At 34.8% G+C, this 20,639-nt stretch overlaps 2 protein-coding genes across 2 annotated transcripts in view; both read right to left on the reverse strand.

Moving 5' to 3' along the window:
- FAN1 (FANCD2 and FANCI associated nuclease 1) overlaps window positions 1-459 on the reverse strand; it is a 32,713-nt gene extending 32,254 nt beyond the window's left edge. The window contains exon 1 of the mRNA XM_051980949.1: window positions 363-459. The gene's annotated coding sequence lies outside the window, so the exon portion shown is untranslated. The remainder of the gene's footprint in view (window positions 1-362) is intronic.
- Window positions 460-3,585: 3,126 nt separating this feature from the next.
- MPHOSPH10 (M-phase phosphoprotein 10) lies at window positions 3,586-20,612 on the reverse strand. Its single transcript, XM_051980950.1, has 11 exons — window positions 20,380-20,612; window positions 17,086-17,743; window positions 15,292-15,440; window positions 14,367-14,532; window positions 13,326-13,467; window positions 9,990-10,057; window positions 9,378-9,515; window positions 8,315-8,425; window positions 6,020-6,127; window positions 4,400-4,630; window positions 3,586-3,828 (listed from the first exon to the last, which is right to left on the reverse strand). The coding sequence occupies exons 1-11, from the start codon at window positions 20,595-20,597 to the stop codon at window positions 3,679-3,681; spliced, it is 2,139 nt and encodes a 712-aa protein (XP_051836910.1). The 5' UTR covers window positions 20,598-20,612; the 3' UTR covers window positions 3,586-3,678.
- Window positions 20,613-20,639: the final 27 nt, after the last annotated feature.

Here is a 20,639-nt window from a genome sequence, read left to right on the forward strand (position 1 = left end):
CTAGCACAGGGAAGGGTATACACCGCAGGCCCCGCACTGACTCCAGGGGGAGGGGTTGCTGAGGGCAGAGAGGCCCAGAATAACTCAAAGCCTTTGGGGGAGGGATGAGCTAAGACGGGGATCCCAGCAGGTGGGAGTAAGGCCACTCAGTCTGTGCCACCCCCCTCCCCCATGCCGGGGGCTGCGCGAGATCGCCTCCAACACTTCCGATGCGCGCGCATTTCCCACTGCTCTCCTAATTTCCCTCCCGCCCCGCCATCTGTCGCGGGGGGCGACGAGTTCTCCAAAGCGGGATGGAGAAAAGCGCAGTTACAAAGCTGCGGAATCATTCGCCTTCAAACTCGCGTTTCCCCTTTTCTCACCTGGTTCCGCGCTCCAATGCTCCCCAGACATCTTCAATCTATCTCTTTCTCTTGGTACCTTCGGCCGCACAGGCACAACAGGAGGAGCCTCGAGCGATCGATTCCATTTAAACCTCAGGCTGGAGGCTGGAGGTTAGAGTGTTTCATTCCAAGTTAGCTAGTTTTTTTTCTGGTTTTGTCTCCCTCCTTCTCATCCGGTACGTGGGGTCGTGGAGAGAAGGATGAGCAAATTTAATCAGGAAGACATGAGTTCCAAACCAGCCCCAGCAAATGTAAAATGGAACAACTATTTTCGAATTAAATGAGCTATTTGATTGGTATAATCGGCCCTTAATAAATGTTTGTCCGGCCTTGGGGTAATGAGTGCTTTGTATAGGAAAGTATTCAGGTTGAACCTGGAGTTTAAATCCAGTTTCAGACACTTACTAATTATGTGACGCTAGGCTGTTTCCTCAGCTGTGAAATGGGAGTGATAGTAGCATCTATCTCCCAGGGTTGTGTGAAGATAAGATGTGTGTAAATCATCTTTTAAATGTTTAATTTAATTTTCAAGTGCTTAATTAGTAATCTTAATGCACTATATATATATATATATATATATATATATGTGTGTGTGTGTGTGTATATATATATATGCCAGATGTTATTAGTTATTTTGTCCAAATACCACTCAAATCTCTATGGTGGACCTAAGAATCACCTTTGCTGTTTTGGGTTTATTTTATAGCTATATGTTTCAAAATTGCTTGGGACCCCGAATTTGAACATAGTCCTTTAGGGGACTTATAATTCTTTAGAGGATTATTCCAGAGAATCAAATGAATCAACAAAACATTTTTCCTAATTGTTGAATAGTCAGCTATTATTAAGATACCGTGAAATGTCTGCATTATGGGCAAACGAGTTGGGCTAAGCTCAGTAACTCATCAAATTCAGGTTCCTAGCTCCCGTAAGTACCTGGCTGTTATCTTCTAGTGTGCAAAACAAATCCTAAACTTTTCAGCGCAGTTTCAACATTACTTGTCCTAATTAGAAACTCCTTAGTTCCCCTTGTTTATAGGCTCATAGACCATTATCATATTTATAATGGCAGATCGTCTCAGCAGAAGTTGGACATGGAGAAAGAAAACCCTGAGTTCCAATTAGATCTCATTCACTTAGAGTTATATAAATGTTTATTAATGTTTCCTTCCAGAGTTAGCTGGCACTGGATAAATGCTTATTCCCTTCCCTCCAATTCCTTATTTAAGATCAGCACTGAAGATTCTGCCAATAACAGCTTTAATGTTAGTTCAAACTAGGTGTCTCTTGTAGTGTCTCTCCAAATCTGATTTTCAGAAACTGTTTTTCATCACTTGGGACACATCTTGTGTCCTTATTAGAATATATAGAGGATTATTAAATGATTATTAAAACTGAGATGATTTACCCCCTCAATTGGAGAATGGCTGAATAAATTGTGGTATATGAATGTTATGGAATATTATTGGAAATCATCAGCAGGATGATTTCAGAAAGGCCTGGAGAGACTTACATGAACTGATACTGAGTGAATGAGCAGGACCAGGAAATCATTATATATTTCAACAACAGTATTATATGATGACCAATTCTGATAGACATGGCTCTCTTCAAAAATCAGATGAACCAAATCAATTCCAATAGAGCAGTAATGAATTGAACCAGCTACACCCAGCGAAAGAATTCTGGGAGATGAGTATGAACCACTACATAGAATTCCCAATCCCTCTATTTTTGTCTGCTGCATTTTTGATTTCCTTCACAGGTTAATAGTACATTATTTCAAAGTCCAATTCTTCTTGTGCAGCAAAATAACTATATGAACATGTATACATATATTGTATTTAACATATACTTTAACATATTTAACATGTATTGGTCTACCTGCCATCTGGGGGAGGGGGTGAGGGGAAGGAGAGGAAAAATTGGAACACAAGGTTTTGCAACTGTCAATGCTGAAAAATTACCTATGCATATATCTTGTAAATAAAAAGCTATAATAAAAAAATATGATTTACATGACACTAGAACAACTTACTTTTCCCTGTTAAATTCACTCCCTTTTTTCAGTTCCCTCGGTTATTATCTTGTCCTCTATTGATCTAAGTATGGATTGCTTAGTGGCTTAATTTATAATCCTCCAGCTCAGACAACAGCTCAGCAATTTTGAAATCAAGGCAGTTTTTTCAACTCCAAGAACTGAAACCCTCCCCAATAAATTGCTCCAGGAATGCAATGAAGAGAAAATATATAGAGATATGTCTTTATACCTACATATACACACACTACACATACACACATACACACACAATGTATATATTACATTTTATTGACTAGTGAAATAGTTTAAGCTACAAAATACCATCACTTTTGTAAATTATCACTTCTAATCTTGCCCATGTGTAATGTTCGGGATAGCTTTCTGGAGGTCCTTCGGATGGACCTTGGTCTCAACAGGGTAGACACCATGAGAATGGATAAGAATGGACTCCAAAGTCTTTATTGTCCTTTACTGAGTCTGTCTGTGATAGTCTGACCTAGTCTCTTCCAGCAGTCTGCCAGTCTGACTTCTTGTCCCCAGTTCTTATATATCCTATCACAATTACATCATTATAACATACTGAATAGGTGTGAATTAGAGAACTATTACATCACCATGCTAAGTACTAAGTATATGTAAACTAGATAACTTAGAGGAATTGATGAGACAATGGTTAATACTTTGTTTCTAGTTCTCCAAAGTTCTGGCTCTTTACACCCATGCTACCAATTCTAGCCTTGATTGACACCACCTCTCAACCTCTTCCCTCTGTTTCAGAGGACTGGAGGCAGAATATCCAAGTCCTGCCAAAGCTTTCCTTTTTAGAAGGCAAAAACTAGATTCTCAGCTCATTTACAGTTTTATCTGGTTTCAAATCCAGGGAAGAAGCTGCCCCAACTACCCGGTACCCCTTGTGGTCCTCTCTTTCATGCCCACAACCTGCTTTCCTGATTTCCTTTTGTGTATTGTTGCTCTCCTCAATTAAATTGTAAACTCCTCAAGAGCAGGATTATCTTTTTATTGCCTGAATCCTCAGTGCTTGGCACAAAGCCTGGCACATACTAGGCACTTAATAAATGTTTAATGGATTAGATTGACACAGCATCACTGTTCCACAAACATCCACAGGTTTAGTCTTTAAAACTTAAAAAACAACAAATATTATAATGAAAAAATTTATCCAAAATTTTATTAAGAAACAAGTTGTAAAACCAGTATTTGCTTAGTTTAATATTTACATTATGATAAAATATGTTACAACTTGAGTTTATGAACAGAAATTTCTTTTTTCTTCTTAAGCTTTTTTGGTGTTTTCTTTGCATCCTGAATTTGCATTTTCACTTGATCTTGTAATTGAGAAAAGAAGGCCTGAGAGGACTTCAAGGCTTTGTCTTTACCTTCATCCTGCAACAGGAAATAAAGCATGTATAAAAATATTTCTATAAAACAGTTTCTCTTTTACCTAATTGAAGGCCTATTAAAAGTCATATACCTATATCCAAATCTAAGTTCCTGATGTATTTTTGATGGTGTTGTTACAGTGTAATTTCCAAGGCTGACCCACAATGCAGATGAATTCTTACTCTCATACATGTCCCGCAAATGAATGGATAGTATCAGGAAAACCATGACCACTAACAGATATATGAATAAAAGCAAACATCACCAAGTAATTGGTCTTTTTTTGTGGAGACAGAATATGATGTTGTTTGTTTCAGGAAAATAAGTTTATATATACCCAAGAGTTTTAATATAGGAATCCAATCCTCAATCTCATCGAAAAATCCTCAGTCTAAAAAACTGAGAAAGAAGGATGTGAAAGTGAGAGGGTAGGAATAGGAAGAAGCTATTTAAAAAATCAATAAATTAAAATTCTAAGAATTTAAGGTAAACATCCTCATATCTACTTATGCACAAATGCTCTCATAAAATAAAAATCTATGTTTCTAATCAGTTATATTCAGCCATGCTTTACCTTTAGTACAGAAGCTTTGCCTGCTTTAGTTAGTTTCTTTAATTGTGCTGAAGCCTCTGCTTTGTTGTATTTTGTAGCCTGTTCAGGCTTAGTCTTGGCTAACAATTTTTGCCGTTTTTCCTTTTCTTTTAATTTCATACGCTTGTGATATTTCTTCTTTCTTCGTTCTCGTTTCTTATCTGTAGCAGATTTCTCTGTATCTGTTTTTAGGTCCCCTGCCTTATTTTTCTCCTATAAAAACAGAAATATCTTTAACTCACTCTTAATGTTCAAGTAACAAGTAGAGGCAAATAATCTCATATTACAGAAAAAAGAAACTAAAACACAGTAATAAGAGCCTCATAATTCCAGAACAATTAGTGATATAGAGCTGATGTAACATACATGCAATCTTCCAAATTATTAATGGACACATTCCAAAAGTTATTTTTAAAATTTCTTTTTGAAAATATGAAGCACATTTTCCCATAGAAACAATAAAATAAATTGGAATTTAGAATCCCAGGCTGACCCACAATGCAGATGAATTGAGATGATAATCAGTAAATAACTATAACATTTCAATGAAAAAACATACTTCGAATTCCAACTTAGGATTCAATTCAAAAGTAAAACGATCACAAGCAGCTTAAAAGATGAAGTCTTGTTAGAAGGACATGATAACAGCTGAAGTTAGAATTCACAGCATCATAGACTTAAAATTTTAAAGTAAAAGCCCTCTAGTCCAATTCCCTAATTTTGCCAATAAGAAAACTGATGCCTAGGGAGGTCAAGTGATTTGCTCAAAGTCACACTGGTAACGAGTGGCAGAGCTAGAATCTGAATTGTTCTTCCCAATGCCTGTAGTACTAAAATCACAAGCCCCCTGCCACAAAAACAAGGAAGGGGAATGGAAATGGTTAGAGGAATGAGAAAGAACTAATTTCTTGGACAGGTCAGCAGGACATAACTCATTGTCTAAAGCAGCCATTCAAATGTAAACAATTTGTGAATAAAAGAAATTGTCTGTATATATCTAGTATTGAACTTTTAACCAGATATCCTAATTCCATTATTAATGACACATCCCATTATTAAAATTAAAGGGGCAAAAAAAAGTCTTCTGATAGATTTTTTCCAATACATTTGGCATGAAGTCATTTTAGAATACGTTTTATTAATATTGAAATGCAACACCACAGATACCCTGAGAAAATAAGTGACTGGCTACCAGTTACACAACCTAGAGGCAAGTCTTCCTGATTTCAAGGCTGGCCATCTATCTCCTAGGATTGCTGCTCTTTATTTAGTCTTTTAGGAATTTATGGAGCATTTGATATCTAGTAGCTGCTTTTAACTCTTTTCTAATCCTCTTGATAAGCAGGGGGAAAAAAGATTAAGATTTAAATTTTAAATATTACATCACAATATTACCACCATTGTAAACATCCCTATAAAAGACAATAATGATGAAATGAAACAAAGACTGTATTATTCTTTTTAATTTACAACATAATCCATGAAATTAAACTTACTCTTCACAAAAGAAATTAGGAAAAAAAAAGACATCAAAAAGCATAAATACCTAAATTACAAATGTGTAATTTGTAAAATTGTGAGTTCTCAGTATTTGCTTCTTACCTTGATTTCCTCTGGAGCTAGAAGTGCTGCATCACTAACATGCACTGGTGCTACTTCCTCCATAGTTATAGCAGGAAGGTTAGAGACAATTTTAACCTCTGGAACAGGCTAGAAAATGAAATTACATAAAATGACATTTTAGGAACCACTTCAAAAATACAAGTGAGTGTTTATCACAATGTTATTGATTTGAAATCTTACAAGGTATATGTGATATAATAAAAATATGATAACATTCAGGTTAAATACTTTGATCACCTAAAATTAAATATGATCATATTAAAATGATCCTGATGAACTAACTGTAACATCATCAGTTTTTTGAGACCTGCCCAAAGCTCATCTTTACAGAAGGATAAAGAAAAATGTAAGAAATTATAGTCATCAGGTCCTGATGGGGTTTGTTACAATAGATGACAATTGACATCAGAGATTAGAGAAACAGATTTAGAACTACAAGGAACTTGAGACCATCTAGTTAAGTTCTCATTTTACTTTATTTCTTTAAAAAATTTTTTAAAATAATAGCTTTTCATTTTCAAAATACATGCAAAGGTAGTATTCAACATTCATACTTGTAAAACCTTGTGTCAAAAATAATATTCAATATTCATCCTTGTAAAACCTTGTATTACAAATTTTTCTCCTTCCATTTCCCCTTCCCCCAGAGAAGATTCTCTTTTAAAAAAGAGAATTTATTTATTTATTCTCTTTTTAAAATTACTTATTTTATGAGTAAAATAAGAATCCGTTTAATTATGATATCTGAAAAAAATATTAAAATACATATAATTTGTAAATATCCAAAGGAAAACAAAGAGTGGATGGAAACCAAAAGGCAAAATAATTTTCTTTTAACATTTTTAGTTATGAGATCACACATTTTGCTTGTTAAGGTAAGAACATAGATGAATGAATGAAAATCATAGGGAGGCAGATGTAGAATGAATATAAGAAATAAATTCCTAAAAACTACACCTATCCAAAAATGGATTGAACTTTGACTTGAGACTGAGCTCATCACTACAAGTGTTTAAACAAAAGCTGGTTAGGGACATCACCCCCCCCCCCCCCCCCCAAGAAGTTTCACAAGTATCATAACTGAGTGTCAAATGCTAGGGAACACTTTGAAGAGCCATAGGCTTTAATGAACTGACAAAAATTAGATGAGTGGAATGGAGAAGCAAAAACACACAAGAATGAAACAAGAACATGGCACACTGGTAAGAAATATATAGTAACAGAATAGGGACGAGGAAATGGGGCAGCGAAGAGCAGTGAGACATGAAAGGCAGGTAGGAGTCAGACTGTACAAAGTTTTGTTTATTAGACTAAGGCATTTGGATTTTATTCCAGAAGTTACACGTCTCCAAACTTTGCTATGAAGGGAATGACAAGGAGTGGGGAAGCCAAGAAGAGCAGAGAGTATGAAGGAGGGAAGGGAAGCACAATGCTAACAATAAGAGCCTGGGGTTGGTGATAATAGCTAAATGGGACAAGTAAAAAGCATGAGGGAATGGAAGAGGATGACACTAAAACAAAAGTCTTAAGTCCAGTTCATCATCCTGGTATACGTCCATACTCACTAAACTGGGGTGACTTGTGGACTGCCAGAAACGTCAACAACCAATACCACATGTCATTTCTTATGGATTGCTGGCACTGCAATCAACTAGGTTATTATTATTTTTTAACTTAATAATATCCCCCCCCCCCCAATTACATGTAAAGATAGTGTTGAACATCACCTTTGTATAAAATTTTGATCTCTAAACTTTTCTCCTCTCTCTCCTTCCCCCCTCAAGGTAGCAAGCAATCTGATATATTTTATACATGGACAATCATGTTAACCATGTTACTACCATATTAGTCATGTTGCGAAAGAAAACTCAGAACAAAAGGGAAACACCATGAGAAAGAAAAACTAAAAACTAAAAAAAGGGAAAATAGTATGCTTTGATTTACATTCAGATTTCATAGTTCTTGCTCTGGGTGTGGACAGCATTTTCCAATATAACTCCCTTGGTCTTGGATCATTTCACTGCTAGGAAGTACTAAGTATTATCACCTAAGTCATGATTGAATATCAACTGATCCAAGAAGATCAGATAGTTAAATGATAACTACTATAGATAATAAGTATCTATTAAAGGCTTATACTTGTGATAATGATCAGTTTTTAGTCATGATTTTTAATCTTCTGGAGTTTTATATAGGATTAATACTTAATTTCATAGAAATAAAAAAAGCAAGCCATCTACAATTCACAAAAGTCTTAAATCCTAATATACTTACTGGCTTAGGTATAAAATGAAAGTCAGAAAGAGCATCTAGTTTTTGAAAGAGTGAATCCATCATCTTCTGAATCTCCACATGTTCTGGGTTTTCTTCTTCTTCTTTCTTTTCCTAAGATAATGAATTCAGTAACTTAGCTTAACAAAATCTTAGAACAAAACACACAGATAAGGGACTTTTAAAAATAGTTGTACTATCCCAAGAATAATTTTGGCTTTTGTTTTAAAGTGCACTTCAGGAGGTCTAGTAATTGCTACATATAGAATTAGATCCTAGATTGCAGTTTTAGTTATTTCTTTAGAAAATGGCATTCCTGGAATATTCCTGAATTTGACAATAGTTTCTAAGCGTCTCTATTTTCCCCACTAAAATCATTACTACGGTAAGGTCAGACTACCTCACTTATAATTTGATAAGAAACAAATAGGAAGATAAATGGCTGTTTGCCTCCATGTTCTTATTCCAAGTCTTCACCCTAATCATTCTGTGTCTTTAAAACTTCAAAGACTATATTGAGCCTGTTCTAGGAGGGGGATGAGGAAAGCTTAATTAAAATGAAACCCCCAGATCAACTCTTTTGAGTAGATAAAATTCTCTCATCACCTCCAAATTATAGATGCCTTCAATTTATATTGAATCCAGGAAACTTTCCCATTTCCAAGCAAAATCTGATTATTTTGCTAAGAAATGATGTAACTGAGAATTCATTCAATTAGTACTTACTAGAGTTAAAAATGTATGACCTTGTTAATTAATGAAGTCTTCTTTACATAACTCCATTTGACTGGGGTGGAGGGGTAGGGCAGAATCCCATATTTCATAGGAATAAATTAATTTGATTCACTTTAGAAACACTATACCAAGTTTAAAAGTACCATTGAGAAGTAACAATTATACTTTCACGGATCCTAGGATAGTATAAAAATAAAACCTTATTAAAGAAAATATTCTTTCTATTATTTCACTGAGAATACCTAACCAAATTTAATTCATTTCAAGGATAAAAAAAGATATTCATGAAAATTCCCAGGTTCTTTTTTTAGTAGCAAACAAGATTTCTTACCTGGTTAAGTTTGAGGTATTCCTGCTCATAAATTTCTGCAAGGCTCAATTTACTCTTTTCATGGTCTAATGTTAAACGCTTTTTATATTCAAATGCTTCCTCCTTTGGTTTTTCTTTACGTACTACATCATCCCAAGCCTAAAAAATAGGAAAAAAATCTTAAGTCAATGTTACATTATGGTATGGCCTTCTGAATTTTTAGGGAATTTGAACAAAGGAATAACTCATTTCTAAAACATTACTGTGTTTAATATGTTAAGCAAAAGTAAATTCTTCTAAAATGCTAATAATATTTGTGCAAAAAATACTACTAACACTTAAGTTTATTTAATATCAAATCTATCTAATATCAAATCTATTACTTAACCATACTTAACCATAACATAACAACTATACTTTGTAGAGGGAAGAAAGTATTTCTTATACATTTTATATTAGGGAAGGACAGATAGGTGAAGAGAAAGTGTTACGGCTTCGTCTAAACAATTCAAAATTTTAGTGAAAAGTTTATAAAACTATTTGAGAACTATTAAACAAAAAAATAAAGATTATTTCTCCATTTATCATGCAAAAAATCATATTCATTTCTGGAAATAATAAGCACTTATTAACCTGATCTTTTATCCTTTGTTTGATGATCTCCTCAAGTTGTAAAGTGGTTTCCTCAGTAATCACAGGAGCTAAAAAAGGAATATAAAATAGATTATTAAAATAATAAATAATTTAACAACTATGTGCTATTAGTTCTTTAAAATTTCAATACCCACAGAGAGGTCCTTTTTATTGATCACAATGCCTTAGAAAAACAAACTTCTTTTATCCCAACTGTTTGAACTAAAATGAATGCCAAGCCCATTGAAAATCAACTGATGGATTCTGAACTTCAATTTTCTCAGCAATTAATAGGGACAATATCATTTGCTGTCTTCCCTAAAAGGTCTCATGAGAATTAAATAGCACATGTGAAGGGTACTTGGCTATGCAGTATCTGTAGAATGCTATCATTACTAACTAGTAGCTAAGGTGTGACTAAAATGATGATACTCTTATCTGGCTCCCACTCCCTTATTCTATCCCCAAATAGCAAAAAATATTAGGCGGATGTTAATTATATTATTATTGCTTAAAATATATTTTTTTTAAATTTTGATGGGAAATTTAAAAGAAAATGTCAACTTAAGAATCATTACAATATAGTTTTTTTTAATTACCAACCTGATGACTTTTCTCATTCTCCATATGTGATTTCAAATAACTTTTGACTAATTTTAAAAATCAGATTCATGTTAAAATGACAAATGTTTGACATTACTGGGGAATCTTAAAAATATGGCAGACCCATGGATAATTCTAAAAGAGGCTGCAAGTATGTTTTACTTGCCATTATTATAATGAATTTGAAGCATTTTTGAAAACTACCTAATGGAGCTAAGTGGCATAGTGGATAAAGCACCAGCCCTGAAGTCAGGAGGATCCGAGTTCAAATTTGACCTCAGACGTTTAACATTTCCTGGCTGTGTGACCCTGGACAAGTCACTTAACCCCAATTGCCTCAGTGCCCCTTCCCCCCCAAAAAAACTACCTAAAAATAAAAACACTCACTTATCTAAGTTTTAAAACCAATATACTAATTATAACATTTTGCAATTACATATAAATCAAACAAAAAAACCTATAATACTCAAAAGATAAATTTAAATTTTTTATCATCACATTCTCAAATTACATATTACAATCTAAAGTTTCCCCCTTTAAACAAAACTCTTAAATTTTAAAGATAAACTCCAAAGTACAGTTTATTTTTAATAAATGTCATTTGTGTTTTAAGATTTACAAAGTGTCTTTCATAATTAATAAAAATATTATTTAATTTGAGTCTTACCTTATATTGGGCATTACATATGCCTATGTTTTTACAAATAAACAATCTGAGGCTGAAAGCAGTTAGGCAACTTGTATTTGAGACAAGATTCAATTCTTAATGACTTAAAATTCAATACTTAGTCCGTATTATTAGCTTCAATTTTTCATGACTTAAAATTTAACACTTAGTCCATATTAGTTAGCCTCTTAGTTTAATGTGTCCAAAATATTGTATTTAGGGCTAGGGCAAACTAGTATTATTTTGGCCATGATAAGAAAAGGCAAATTTTCTTCTGTATTGACTAGTTCATAACACAGAAATTGCCAATCATTTGCATTAGGAGATTCTCCTTGTTGGCTGAGGGGCAATACTTTTTTATGTCTCACTAGAAACTACCCTACAAGATTAGCCACTTACTTTATTTATTCTTTGTTTAAACATTCCTTTAACCTGACTGTAGTGCTTTAGTCCTCAGTTATCCTCAAAGATAAGTATCAGAGATGACTAACATAAGAGAGCTGGAAAGATCATATTAGCCACGTATTCCAACACCTTCAGACAACACTTGAAAAATAGATGGCCAGATATTATCTGAATATGTCTAAAGAGGGGAAAATCTACCACTTCTTAAATCAGGCCAGATTCTTGACAGCTTTAACTGTTAGGAAGGTTTTTCTGACATTAATCTTAATTTATTTCTTTTCAATCTCTGCCTATTGCTCCTGGTTCTTCTCATCAAGCCAAATACAAAAAAATTTAACCCCTATTCCACATTGTAATGGGCTGAGGCTTGAGTTGATGCACTTAGGTCCCAAGCACATGAGGCTAAATAGTAATTGGACCATACTCTATTAAGATATATGCTTGGAAAAAGAATGGCCCCCGCCCACTCTTTGTGCAAGTCCTGATGTGTTGTATAGGAAATGACGATTTTGGTGGGTGGAGGCAGGGGAGTGGAAAAGGAAGGGGAAGGAGAGACTGCTTGCATTGCCATTGCAATGGCTTTCCAGCTCAGATCCCCCTCTATTAGCTGGCTTCCTGTCGCAGCTGCCCATATTGCTATCGCAATCCTTATTCACCTCTTCACTTCAATAAAGATTGAAGATTTTTCCCTTAACCTGAATTCCTGACTCTGGCTGATTTTAAATACGCGGTCATTACACCACATGATAGTCCTTCAAATACTGGAAGACACCGCATCTCAAAACTCTAGGCTGAACACTTCCAGTTTCTTCAACTGATTTTCATATGGCATGGACTCTAGGCTCTTCACTATCCTATCTACTCTCCTGACTACTTTCCAGGTAAGCAATGTACTTTTAAACCATGGTCCACAGAGCCAAACACAATATCCCAGAAGAGTTAAGGAAGCTCCAGTAGAGTTATCACCTTCCTATTTCTGGAACCTATGCCTTTTAATGCAATTTAACATCACCTTTACTTCCCTGTCTGCCATCACAATGCAGATTCACATTGGCCATGCAGACCTCTCAGATCTTTAACAAAACTGTGGTACAATTATATTTGCCCCATCTTATACTTAAGAACTTATTTTTTTGAACACAGGTGAAAGACTTATTTCTATCAAATTTTATCAGATTCAGCCCAATAGATCCCTGGACCTGGAGTTAGGAAAATCTGAGTTCAAATCCAATCTCAGACATTAATTATATAACCCAGGACAAATCACTTCCTTATTTGTAAAATGGCATCTACCTCTTAGGGTTGTTGTAAAGATCAAATAAGATACTATCACCCCCTCAGTTTACAGAGGAAACTGATGCCCAGGGAGATAAAGTAACTAAGGTGCACAATAGGGTTAAGCATAATTCACTATTTAAATTTTTTTTTTCTGAAGCAATTGGGGTTAAATGACTTGCCCAGGATCACACAGTTAGAAAAGTGTTAAGTGTCTAAGGCCAGATTTGACCTCAGGTTTTCCTGACTTCAAGGTTGGTGTTCTATCCACTGTACCACCCAGCTAGCCCTATCATTCATTATTTTAAAAAACGTTAAATTCCTAATCAAATAGAATCTTAAATATGGCACACAAACAAATACCAAAGTGCAAAGAAAACATTTACCCATCCTGACTGCATGGTCAAAGTGCAATGTTTCTTCTAGAAGGCTGTTTTCTGGTCTCTTTTGTCCTGTGACTTCCCCTTGAAGCTGCCAAGGTTTCTGTTCCAACAACTCTTTCTCTAAAGATTTAATTCTTTCTGCCATCTGAAGATAAATGAAGAAAAGTATTTTTTATTGCTTCATGTTACAGGGTTGCTGGGAATATAATTCTGACTATCAGAATATATCCCTGCATATGAAAGGATGTTATCAATACAAGGAGACTAAGAAGCAGTTGCATTCTCTAACCTCCAACCTCTTCCCTCTTGGCTCTGATTTATTTCATTGCCAACTGACAAGCAACATCTGTCAGTAAAGCCTGATTTGCAATTCCTTCAAGTGTGTTATGATTCACACCTGGGGAGGGATTTCAGAGAACTGACCCACTCCTTAATGGTATAGTCTTCTTTAATCCTTTACAGGTTTTCTGGATTTTGCACTTAGACGTGATCCTTAACTTTATATTTAATAACATGCTTCAATATCATACAAGTCTGCCATTTCACTGGGGTAAAGCCTCCATAGATGCTGGTCACAATCCCCTTTACAATAATAAATGACCTCTGAGAGGGGTGGTAGTCATCTGGGGCAAACTCTGACCATCTAGACCAGGCAATGGACAAGACCAGATCTACTTTTAAAACATTCCCAGCTTGGCAGAACTTGTACTGGCATAATCTTCAAGACCACAAGAGTATTCTGTAATTAATTTGTTCACCATTTTTTATAGAAGAATAATAATCCATTATCTTTATATAACACAACTTGTTCAGCCATTCCCCAGTTGATGGGCATCTACTCAGAAGATTATTTTCTAATTAGTAATTTAGTGAATTAATTATTAATGTTCATATGGTTATAATAGTTCATATTTATATATTACTTTTAAAGTTTAAAATCATTTCATATACATTTTCTCAACCAACATTAAAAAATGAGAAGATATAGTCATTGCAAACCAAATGTTTTGCTTCTTCATATAATATATGTTGGGCATACATTACCTTCTCCTGTCTTTGTTCAAAAGAGGATTTTACTCCACCAGAATCACTCTTTTCACTGAAAATATCTGAATCTCTGGATTCTTTGGCATCAGGCAAAGCAAAGGTTACTTTTTTCACACCTTCATGTTGTTCATTCTCATTTTCTTCAGTTTCATCATCTTCATTCCTAAATCAAAATAGATACTATTTACATGTATCTTCCATAAGAAGGGGGAAAAATATTCCTTTTCCAATAATAAAGCTTTTCCAGGGCAACTAGATGGCACAGTGGATAGAGCACTAGTGCTGAAGTCAGGAGGACCTGAGTTCAAATTTGGCCTCAGACACTTGACACTTCCTAGATATGTGACTGTGGGCAAGTCACTTAACCCCAATTACCTCAGCAAGAAAAAAAAAAAAAAAAAAAAAAAAAGCTTTTCTAAATACCATGCACAAAAAAAAAAGATCAAAAAAATTTTATGCTCCAAAGTCAAGAAAAAATTTAAGAATTCAAGAAAGAATCATACTAAATCAATCCCTATATATCTATAAGAATAAAGAATTCTAATATTCATTTAACATATTAATATTAATTTAATTAATACTAATATTCAACAACATTCATTTAAACAAATATTTTCAAATTGCACATCTTAATGATTCATTAACAGATGACAATGTTGAAAATGATTTTTCTTAATAATAGGAACCAAAGCAAAGAACTATATAGTAAAACTATAAACTATTGTACAATCCCTTTTCCCCCTTCTCCCCCCACCATCTACACACTTGAGATAAATATAGGTTTTCTGGGGTCAAATTAACAGCCTGAAATAAAAACGTAATACCTTCCTAACTTAAGCACATGACAACTCACATTATGACCAGACAAAAATTGATGGACAAATTATATTACAGTTTAAAAAGGATAACTCAAAATGCTTACTCTTCAGAAATTCCTTCTTCGTAATCACTTTCCTTATTCTCATCTTCAGCCTCATCTAGCTCCAAGTCATCATTATCACTTGCTGTGTCTTCACTTTCAACGGGGTCAAAGAAATCTTTGTACTTTAGGTTTCTGGAACTTTTGCTTGACTAAAACAAAAAGTTTAAAACTTTTGCTCAAGGAGAGAAAAGGACTACAAAGATAAGCTATTTTAAAAGTTCTTTCTACATGCTGAAAATTATTTTCTTTTTAAAAAATTTATTATTTTTTATTTTATAAAAATAATTTCTAATTATTTTTAATACACATTGCTTTATGAATCATACTGGGAGAGAAAAATCAGAGCAAAAGTAAAAAACCATGGGAGAGATATAAAAACTAGAAAAACCACTTAGAAGAATATGTGATGATCAACTATGAAAGGCTTGGTTCTTCTAAACCAAGCCTTTCATAGTTGATCATCACATATTCTTGCTGTTATTGTATACAATGTATTCCTGGTTCTGCTTGTTCACTCAGCATCAGTTCATGCAAATCTTTCCAGGCTTTTCTGTAATTAGTTTGTTCACCATTTTTTATAGAAGAATAATAATCCATTATCTTCATATAACATAACTTGTTCAGCCATTCCCCAGTTAATGGGCATCTACTCAGAAGATTATTTTCTAATTAAAGTTAATTGAAATTAGCATAAAAGGAAAAGCATTTACTGTTTTAGATACTAGGAATATAAAAATAGAAATGAAACACTCACTGCTCTCAAGAAATATATACTCTATTAAGGCAAAAAACATGTACATGCATGTGTATGTGTATTTATATTATATGTACATATAAAATAAATGTAAGATTACAGTCAGGGAAGAGTGTACTAGCAGCAGAGAACGCAAAAGGATTCATGTAGAAGATTTAAGTTTTGAAAGAAGTTTTCTAACAGGAAGAGGAGAAATAGTGAATTCTAATAGAAAGGGGACAGCTTGTGCAGGGGTATGTTGTGTCACATATGAGAAAACAACAAGGCCAGTTTGGCTAGACTGAAGAAATCTAAGAAGGGAATATAAAATGTAGTTTGGGTCCAACTTGTGAAAGGTCTCACGTGCTATACAAAGGAGTCTGGTTTTGGTCTTAGCCGTATAAGACCCCTTAAGTTTACATACAGAGTAGAGGATGGAATGGTAGAAAAAGATTTGCGAGGAGACTAACTGGGAGGACAATGTAATAGTACAAATAAGAAGAAATAGGACCCTAAATTAAAAGATGGCTTTATCAGTTGAGAGAATCCTTTGGATCCAAGAGATGTTGGAGGAAGAATGGAGAATTGGCAACTAATTGAATATATGGGACAAAAAAGAACTGAGGAATAAAGAATGACTCCAAAGTTTCAAACCTGAGTGACTACAAGAATAGTAATGTTCTCGACAAATACTATAAAGTGTGAAAGAGGTAGGTTTAGGAGGAAAGTTAAGAACAAAGGTTAAGCATACCCATGTCAAGACTAATAATATTACTTAAAATAATTAAATTCTATAGGTTCTAACCTTTCTATTTTGGAGGTTTTATGGGAAAACAATATATCAGAATATATGAGTGTATGAGTGTATATACACTCATAACTTACTTGATGGGTTTTATGAAAAGTTTTGGGTCATTTTTATTTATTTTAACATATTTGAATTATTCATTTGTGCTCCCATGAACTGTGAGAAAGGAAGACCTCTTTGTGTTGAAAATATGTTAAATACCCATAATAAGAAAAGGCCAAAACTTAATTATTAGACAAAAGAATAATTTTACCTTTTTTGGAGAATCTGTAAATAGCTCACTATCCTCATCAGAAGTAATTTCTTCAAAATAATCAACATCATCTTCATCATCTTTCTTTTTTTCTTTTTCTTCTTTTTCTATATTTTCCAAAAATGCCTCCATTTCAGACAACTTGAAAAATTTATCATCTACTATGGATTTCTCTTTAGATTTAATAAATACTTTTGGTTTCTTGTTTTGATGTTCTAATTTATCAATATCAAAGTTAAGGTCAGAATCCTCATCACTAAAATCTGAGCTTTTTTCTACATCAACTTTATTTAACTTTTTATTTCTCTTAATCTCTTCTTCAAGACTATCATCAACTAGATCTGACTTCTGCTCTAGTTTTGAGTTCTGTTCTATTTCCTCCTCATTGTCAACATCCACCTCTGAGTCAACCTCTTCACTCTCTGGGAGAAGACAGAGTTCCTTGTCTTTAACATTTCCATTAACGGCATTCTTGAAGTATTGTAAAACCGGTTCATTCTGCAATTCTAGTTGCTGCCAAATCTGCTCATCATCAAAGTTTTCTATCACCAATTCTTTTAAAGGGCTCCCAAGAATGACATCAGTCTTGAATGCTTTATGTAAATCATAAAGTGCTTTTGTTAAAGATGTAAAATTTACAGCCAATCCATCTTGAACACTATTAAGAGAGAAAAACAAATCAATGAAATTTAAAATATCTTCCACAATGTTATAGTCACAACTAAAAAACAGATTAAAATAACATAACCACAGCCCACATTATTTTTCTGAGTAGCAAATTTTTTAAAAAATAATTATAACTTTTTATTGACAGAACCCATGCCTGGGTAATTTTTTACATTATCCCTTGCATTCATTTCTGTTCCAACTTTTCCCTCCCTCCCTCCACCCCCTCCCCCAGATGGCAAGCAGTCCTATACATGTTAAATATGTCACAGTATATCCTAGATAAAATATATGTGTGCATGAGTAGTAAAATAAAGAAAAATTGTACTACTTAGTAAGTTATTATAAAAGTTTGTTGAGGAAGGACGTTAAAATAAAACTACAGTAAAACAAAGTTTGAAGATAAGCAAAAGATTTCAATTATTCATGGCACCCTTGTTCCTATTATCATGATCCTAGCTAAAACAATCCATCAATTTGTTGAGGATCTGCCTACAAGCTATCTTCTACCCACAGCTATCAATCAAACTGATCTTTCTAAAGAACATTTCTGACTACATCATTCAATTAAGTCAATAAACTCCAGTAGGTTCCTATTAACCTTCAGGTTCAAATAAGATCCTCTTTGATTTTTAAAGCTATTCATAACTTACCTCCTTCTTACTTTTCTAGCTTTCTAACAACTTTCTTCCTTCCATGTACTCTACTCCTCAGACAAGACACTTCATACTCTTCATTTTCCCTGTTTCCCGTGACTGGAAAGTTCTACCAATCTCTATTTCCCATGTATGTATGTTGTCTCTCTGTAATCTTCTAACTCCATTAGACTGAGTTCTTAGAGGGCAGAGATTATGTATACCTTTGTACAGATCTCCATTGATTAGCACAGTGCCTGGCACATAGTAAATTCGTAAAAATTACTAGCCATTGTCATTGGTATGCACAGAACTAAGCACTTACTGGGTATCTGTAAGACATTTACAACATAAAATATAAAAACAATGGTAGCCTTATGAACTGTGATCATTAATACATATATTCTGTACACTGTCCTCACTACAATCTATTTAAGTCTTTTTATCATTTGCAAATTTTAAATGTCATCCATTAAATCTTCCAAAGTGGATGCTTGCATTAATAAAGTATAACTGTTAATATCTTAGGCCTTTGGAACCTTACTTACAGATTACAATGGAATTTAAGATTCTCACAATCAGAAGGGACCTTCAGACTTCCAGTCTAAGCTATACTTAAACAGAAATCCCAGTGTAACAGATTCCACTTGAAGAGCTCTGATGGGGAAGAACTCACTGTCTTCTGAAAAAGCTCATTCTACTTTGGCCAGCCCAGATTTTTAAGTTTTCTTTCTTTACCTTCTACCTACTATTTCTAGTTTGGTTCTCTGGTATCAAGCAAAATAAATCAAGAGCCAAAGACAGTGGACATTTGCTTACTGAATCTTCTCTAGGCTAGATACCTCTAATTGATCCACATATATTATCTCAAGTGCCCTCTTTTGAATGCACTCCAGAAAAATGGAGGTTCTTGAAATTCTTTACGAATTTCAGGAACATCCATTCTTAAACTTATTAGGTACTGCTTCCTCAGTGAAACATTTGACCTGATAGAATTAGAGAATCTAAAGGCAGGAATGGAAGTCACAGAGAGCATGCAGAACACACTGTACCCTAAGCCAAGAAATCTTTTTTACCACATTATAGAAAGGCCTCATTTCTCTTTCAGGAAACCCATTCCACTTTTAGACAGTTTTAATAATTAGGATGTATTTCCTTATATCAAATTTAAATCTGCCTTTCTGCTAATAGTATCTATTACTCTAAGTTCTGCCTTTTGAGAAAGAAGGGAACCAATCTATTTTCTTGTCTACATGAAAGATTTTCATATTCTTGAAGGCCAAACCATAACACTTTACAAATATATCAAATTGAGGATGAGACCTTGAGAATTCTTCGATGAACTTCATAGGGAAATTTAGCAGGACTGGATGATCCAAGGTCTCTGGTGTGTTCCCAGCTCTTTGTAACTTGCCCCCTCTATTTTTCCAGTCTTCTTAATCCCTTTCCACTTCCCACAGTGACTCTTTATCCCTGACCTCGAACATTCTCACTGGCTGGACCCCAAGCCTGGAATCCTCTCCTGGCCCATCTCCGTCTGCTCTTTCTTCCTTCAAGTTCTAGCTGAAATCTCGCCTTCCACAGGGAGCTTTTCCCTTTCACTCAGTGCTCTCCTTAGGCTGATCATCTAAATTAGTTATATGAGATTTGTTTGTATATAGTTGTTTGCACGTTTGCATTAACCCAGGAGCTCGTTGAGAGCAGGGACTTCAGCGCTTAGCAAATATCTATTTAATAAAATGCCCATATACTACTGTCCCAAGTGATCTGGTGGGAAAGTCTTGGCGTGTCAGGCAACACCACTGGTCTTAACTGCCCGGACTATAACAGCAAGGAGGTAGCGCTTGGCCTCCAAGCCGACCCTCTTTCCTCCCGCCCCTCCCTCCAGCCAGGGGAGCCAGGGGAGAGGGGCGAGATCTAGAGCACTGGCGGTGTGGCCGCGGCCTTCTCCACGCCGACTTCTCCCCGGAACTTTAGCAAAATGGATGCTTACGTGAGGAACTGTTCTGGGTGAGCCGTGGAAGTGCCCAATTCCTTCAGGCAGTGCTGTAAGGTCTGCCGGCGCTTACTCCGCAAAGTTTTCTTCTCCGACATCTCCGCCGGTACAGGTCTCACATGGAGCGGAACAGGAAGCTCAGGAAACCGTTCAATTAAGAAGCTGATCCAGGCCGAGAGAACTTCCGACCGTGGAACTGTAGTTCCGTCACACATAAGTTCCTAGACCCCTCCCACCTCAGACCGTGGCGCCTGCGC

Source organism: Antechinus flavipes, chromosome 2, assembly GCF_016432865.1.
Source record: "Antechinus flavipes isolate AdamAnt ecotype Samford, QLD, Australia chromosome 2, AdamAnt_v2, whole genome shotgun sequence".
NCBI lineage: Eukaryota > Metazoa > Chordata > Mammalia > Dasyuromorphia > Dasyuridae > Antechinus > Antechinus flavipes.